The sequence below is a fragment of the Coffea eugenioides genome, chromosome 11 (assembly GCF_003713205.1).
Source record: "Coffea eugenioides isolate CCC68of chromosome 11, Ceug_1.0, whole genome shotgun sequence".
Taxonomy (NCBI): domain Eukaryota; kingdom Viridiplantae; phylum Streptophyta; class Magnoliopsida; order Gentianales; family Rubiaceae; genus Coffea; species Coffea eugenioides.
The window spans coordinates 38,611,818-38,618,523 of NC_040045.1; the positions used below are offsets into that span (position 1 = coordinate 38,611,818).

Consider the following 6,706-nt stretch of genomic DNA (forward strand, 5'->3'; position numbering starts at 1 on the left):
CTCACATACAGGGCCACATTCAACCCGGCCAGCATCTTAGCTTGAACTACAGGGCCAAAAACCAGACCCAAAGTCCAAAACTTTGACATATAACAAAAGAAATTTTGCAAAGACAAAAAAGCGTCCACGTCCACAAAAACAAGCCATGCCATACAAGACTGGCCACGTTCACAGAACACATCCTCGGAACAATTACATCCGGACTTAGCTAGCTCATCTGGTCCCCAACTCCAAGCTTTCCCAATCCCAATTAATTTCCCTTTTTTCTATACGAGTTCGTGAACTCTCATAATACTCCCAACTAGGCATCAACTGAAGTAAATAACTAGATAATGCTGCTTAGTTCACACTCTAATCCAATTCTTGAAGGGGCTAAATTCACACGTCTTCTTTCTAAATCTGCATCTTCTTACTTACGTACAAGTTTCGAAACTAATCGGATTCGTCCAGTTCATTGACTAGATAAAATGAAATAACTATTCATCTTCGAATTATGAATTCTGGATTCAAATTTATGAAAAGGTTTTAACGCTTGATTAAATTGTTTAACAAAATAAGTATGATTTTTCTTTCTCGAGATCTAAGACGGACTTTGTAACGTAGCTACGTGTAGCAACTCCTTATGTCCGATTTCATCAAGATACACATATACATATTCAATTGTAAGTATCATTTAAAGAAAAAATAAATAAAGAAATCAACTAATTAAAGCAACTAGGGGGCGCACGCACTCTTTCACACACACATAGGTACTGACTTTTCCCTATATATAATTGAGCCATTGTTACACCCCATGTATTTTTCACTGTCTCCAACCCTCCACACATACTCTCAAGCTCAACCCTTTTTTTTTTTAAAGTCACTGGAGTCAGTAGTAGCCAGTGAAGGAGTTTCTTGATTCAATCAATCTTAAAGCTTCTCAAGCATATGTACAACAGTTAAAAGAGTACAGCACGGCAGAAGACATAAATCCCTTCAGTCAGTGCAGCAGTACCCTCCTCCTCTTTACAGTTAAATAACGACCTTTTCCCTCCCCATTCTACCCTTCTGCTCCTCCCTATAACAATACTGCTGCTGCTGCTACTACTCAACTCTCAAGCTCAACAACCACTCTTAGATCTGCAAACCCAAAAACAAGAAATCCCTCTAGCTAGCTCAAAGTTTCTTGCAGTATATTCTCTGAAAATTTAAGAAGAAAAATGATCAGTTGGCACGACCTTTATGTGGTCTTATCAGCCGTGATCCCTCTTTATGTGGCCATGATTCTGGCCTATGGCTCTGTCCGCTGGTGGAAAATCTTTACGCCGGACCAATGCTCCGGTATCAACCGATTTGTGGCGGTTTTCGCGGTCCCTTTACTCTCCTTCCACTTCATCTCCACCAACAACCCTTATGAAATGAACCTTAAGTTCATCGCGGCCGATACACTCCAGAAAGTCATCATGCTAGTGGTGCTTGCTCTCTGGGCTAACTTCACCAAAAATGGCAGCCTAGAGTGGAGCATCACAATCTTTTCCCTATCCACGCTTCCAAACACACTCGTCATGGGCATTCCACTGCTAATTGCCATGTACAACCCGTATGCTGGGAGCCTAATGGTACAAATTGTTGTCTTGCAATGCATCATTTGGTACACCCTGTTGCTATTTTTGTTCGAATATCGGGGCGCCAAGATGCTTATCATGGAACAATTCCCGGAAACTGCCGCCTCAATCGTATCCTTCAAGGTTGAGTCCGACGTTGTTTCCCTCGACGGACAAGATTTTCTCGAAACAGACGCTGAAATTGGTGACGATGGGAAACTCCATGTGACCGTAAGGAAATCAAATGCTTCCCGAAGATCCCTAGGACATTGTTCCCTCCCTGCATTGACTCCTAGGCCATCCAATCTCACTGGAGCTGAAATTTACAGCTTGAGCTCCTCAAGAAATCCTACGCCAAGAGGGTCAAATTTCAATCATTCAGATTTTTACTCCATGATGGGATTCGGAGGCAGATTATCCAATTTTGGGAATTCTGACACTGGGAGGCTGTCAAATTTTGGTCCAGCGGACATGTACTCTGTTCATTCCTCCAGAGGGCCTACTCCTAGGCCGTCCAATTTCGAAGAAAATTGTGCCCCGGGAGGTCTAATGAGCTCCCCTAGATTCGGATTTTATCCGGGACAACCCGTCAATCCGTCATCCTATCCTGCTCCAAATCCGGAAATTGCCTCAGCCGCTCCCAAACAGGGCAAAACTAGTGCTACTAATAATAATAATCAGCAGCAGCAGCCCCAGCAGCAGCAGACGAGCGGGAATAAACCCAACCATGACGCTAAGGAGCTTCACATGTTCGTATGGAGCTCTAGTGCCTCCCCGGTGTCGGAAGTTGGTGGGCTCCACGTGTTCGGTGGTCCCGATTTCGGGGCCAACGAGCAACAATCTGGACGGTCCGATCATGGTGCCAAGGAAATCAGGATGTTGGTTGCTGATCACCCCCAAAATGGGGAAAACAAAGGTGAATATCAATATTTTTCTTTTTTTTTTTAGTTGTTATTTGAAGTATGGTTTTCTTTTTGATGGTAATGTTGGAATTTAATGTGTGAAGCCGCTCCACAAGTCGGGGATTTCGGCGGGGCGGATTTCACCTTCGGCGGTGGTGGAAGGGATGGAGATGAGGAAAAGGAGAAAGAGGGTCCCACAGGGCTGTCCAAACTGGGGTCCAGCTCCACCGCTGAGCTTCATCCGAAGGCAGCCGGAGGCCAAGATGCCGGTGCCGGAAAACAGCTGCCTCCGGCCAGTGTTATGACTAGGCTCATCTTAATCATGGTTTGGAGGAAGCTTATCCGAAATCCCAACACCTACTCCAGCCTTATCGGTGTCATCTGGGCCTTAATTGCGTTCCGGTAATTAAACTAAACACTCCTAAGTCCTAACCTAATTGTGATAATTATGATCTTTGGTTAATTACCTAATCATCATGGCTGCTCAATTGGTACGTACAGGTGGAATGTGCATATGCCGGCGATTGTAAAGAATTCTATTTCTATTTTATCCGATGCTGGGCTTGGAATGGCAATGTTTAGCTTAGGTAAGTTCTCGACGACAGGAGTGAAGAATCTAATAAGTCCATAGGGTCACATGATTGGTATTAAATGAATGAGAATGACCTTTTTTACTCAAAACTTGGTGAGTGACCCCGGCAATGTGAAAAATGGTTGGCGGTCAATGCCCATGTAATCTTTTTCATGGACACTGTAAATTTTTTTGACCATCCATCTTCTTTTCTTTCCTTGATTCTTGATAAATAAAGGCGTTGTTACTACTACTACTACTACTACCACTTGTCTTGAAGAAAATGTTCATCCATTATCACCATCATCTACCCGACATATGGGACCGAGGAGGAGCAATGTCCCCTAGCGGTCCAGGAATCGGTGGATGATTGATTGATGCCGTTAACTTGTTGTGTATAATCATGAATCATGATCATGTAGCATATGTATGTATGGTGGAGTTGTAAAGGGTAGTTGGAATTTAATTGAAACATATTTTTCTGTGAGTTGTCTGGCTAATTACCAGTACTATAATGAATTTTGATTTGATTTGATAGGTCTGTTTATGGCTCTTCAGCCAAAGATTATTGCATGTGGAAACTCGGTGGCCACCTTTGCTATGGCTGTCAGGTTTCTCACTGGTCCAGCAGTTATGGCAGCTGCCTCCATTGCCATTGGCCTTCGTGGTACCCTTCTCCATGTAGCCATTGTTCAGGTAATTTAACAACTTTTGAGAGGCATTTTCTAGTTGCTTAGCAAAATTATCATACGCTTGAAGCATTTCTGCTGTGAATTTGACTGATATATACTACAAACTAACTATGGGTTGTTTCATTGTAGGCTGCACTTCCACAAGGGATTGTTCCATTTGTGTTTGCCAAAGAATATAACATCCATCCAGCTATTCTTAGCACAGGGTAACTCAAAAGATTATCGATCTTTTTTTTTTAACAAAAAAAAAAAAAAAAAAATCTTTCAAGTTAACAACTAACGAGTTTCTCGTTTTAAATTTTGTGTTAATTTCAGGGTCATTTTTGGGATGTTGATTGCATTACCAATTACATTGGTCTACTACATTCTTCTTGGATTATGAGATCTTCACGGAGCAAGCAAAGATAGAATGAACATGAAAGAAGAAATTTTCCATTCCATTGACTGTTAAATGTTTCTAAAGTTTGGATGGGGTGCTTGCTTACTTGTTGAGAGCAGGAGGCTGATGAAGGCATAATTACTCTTTGACTCTGTTGATTTAAGTCAGAAAGTGTCGAGGAATCTAAAGAAAATGACTGCATCCAAAGTAGAAGGAGGGAGCAAAAAAAAAAAAAAAAAAAAATATTTTGGCTTAGTAATTTTAAGTTGAATCCCTGATGTAAGGATCATGCTCCCATCTAAAGCAGGCATGTTATGTAAAATTCTTCAAATTTGGAGGAAAGCTAGTCTGGTAGAAAGGGAACAGGAGGCAGTAAATCAAGGAGGGAGGGAATGATAGAGAGATGAGTTGTAAACTGAGAATTTCTCATCAGTAATCATTGCGCGTGTAAAGAATGCAATTTGGAAAAATCATTTCTTTGCAACTCGAGTCAAGGCTCTCTTGAATTGGAGCGCAGAGGAATAGTTAGTTATAGGATCTCTTACCTTTTTTTTTTTCTTTTGGTATCATCTTTTCTATGTCTAGTCCTTTTGCTGGCTCTTGGCTTCAATTCTTTTCCTCAGCTTTTGATCAGTTAATTTTGGGTCGGGTTGTATTGTAATTTTATTAAACTGTTCAATGTTGTCGTGTAATTAATTAATTACATCAGAGTTTAGAGTATGCGTTCATCATCAAAGAGTTAGGGTCATCTCTCTTTCTTGGCACTTATATTATATTTGTTCTTCTAGAATCAATAGAAAGAGGAGTTATTTTCATCCTTTTATGAAGCAGGAATTTGACCATCCAGATATATGATACCAAAGGCATTTTGGTTGGGAATATGAAAATAGTGGAGCTTTCATTTCCATTGACAGAGGCATAATTTTGCACTTTCTGCTTTCACTTGGTGAGAAAGCAATTGGGAAGAAAAGATAAGAGAGTGAGAGACTGCTTGAAAGGACATCATCTTTCTGCTTGCTCAGTGGATCTTTGCAATTTTTTTGGCACACAAGCACTTTAGGGGGGCTTTCTTTCTTTTCTTTCTTTCTTTCTTGAGAGGAATGTGAGATAAGAGAAAGCAGAAAGATGATCAAAGTCAAAAGCTGCTTGCTTTTGCTTTTTAGTACTGTTTCTTTTTTTTTTTTCTGGCTCTTTGATGCGCCCACAATCCTAACCCTACTACACCCCTATTGCCCTATCCTACGCCAAATTGCCAAGATCCGCTAATCCATCACTTGTTATTAGCCACCACAAAGGCATTCATGGTTTTTGTGGCGGTGAGAAGTCAAAGTTTGGAATCTTACCTCTCATCATCAATTGCCGCTCTACTCTACGTAATTTCTTCAAATTTAATGGATGCCTTTGGGACTTGTCTGGTTCAAAGATGGTTTAGTCTTCTTCGATTCTCAATGATTCAGTATTTTTTTTTTTTCAGTCTCCTTCGATTTTTTGGGTATGTCCTCTCGATAGTATACAAGTAGGAGTAGGTGTAAATTATTGACATTTAATTGCAAAAAAAAAAAAAAAAAAATCATCCATCTCAAAAAATAATAATAATAATGATAAATCATCCCTCTCAAAAGGGCGCTTTGTGCAGGTGGTACAACTATGTGATGCTACATGCAAAATGCTCGCACGTGAGTAAATATCATACCACCATAACAACTATGTGATGTTAAAAGTTGTCTTTGATCATTTGGACCAATCAATCTTGGCCGAAATGAGTTCAACCTGTAATTGAAGGTGACTTTATTCAAGATTCTCCTGATCCGAATAAATCAATTAGCTGCCAAAAAAAAAGTCAAAAATTTGATGAGAGCCTTCCATCATCGTTCAATTTTTGTGTGATGGCCGGTACGCCTCTGTTTCACAAAAAAAAAAAAAAAAAAAAAAGGGACAAAAGAGAAGGGTTTGGGACTCGAAGTTTACTCGGTTTTAGAGAGCGAACTTTTAATATGATATTTGCATAGTATATCAAAATATGCCACGGAAATATACCAGACAATTTACCTAATTCTTTGTCCGTTTTAATAAAACAGCAATGTTTTCAATGGCCTGGTCTTCTTTCAAAGATGGACTGAAAAACAGTACTACGACTTCGGTATACTTCAAAGCAACTACCGATTAATCTCATTAATTATGTCATGATATCGAAAGCATCTATAATACTGTAGTAAGTAAGAAAGAACTTCCAATTAATCTCATTAATTATGTATTGATATCAAAAGCATCTAAAATAGTAAGTAAGAAACAACTAATCTCATTAATTATCTATTGATGATATCAAAAGCATCTAAAATAGTAAGTAAGAAAGAACTACCGATTAATCTCATTAATTATGTCTTGATATCGAAAGCATCTAAAATAGTAAGTAAGAAAAGATTTGTGATCCGTAATCATGCATTGACTACTAGAAGTCGTGATAATGGTATATGGATTTAGTACTTCCAATCATAAATCATCAGCCATAATCTTCTAGCTTCGTTCTTTCTTTTTCTGTTCTTTTTGCAAATTCAATATGCTAATAAATAAAAAAGAAC

At 39.4% G+C, this 6,706-nt stretch overlaps 1 protein-coding gene across 1 annotated transcript; it reads left to right on the top strand.

The window, feature by feature from the left end:
• The first annotated feature begins 825 nt into the window (after positions 1 to 825).
• Positions 826 to 4,844, top strand: LOC113751527 (auxin efflux carrier component 3-like). The gene is made up of 6 exons (XM_027295563.1): positions 826 to 2,499; positions 2,590 to 2,887; positions 2,987 to 3,072; positions 3,595 to 3,752; positions 3,878 to 3,954; positions 4,064 to 4,844. The coding sequence occupies exons 1-6, from the start codon at positions 1,200 to 1,202 to the stop codon at positions 4,128 to 4,130; spliced, it is 1,986 nt and encodes a 661-aa protein (XP_027151364.1). The 5' UTR covers positions 826 to 1,199; the 3' UTR covers positions 4,131 to 4,844.
• The last annotated feature ends 1,862 nt before the right edge of the window (positions 4,845 to 6,706 follow it).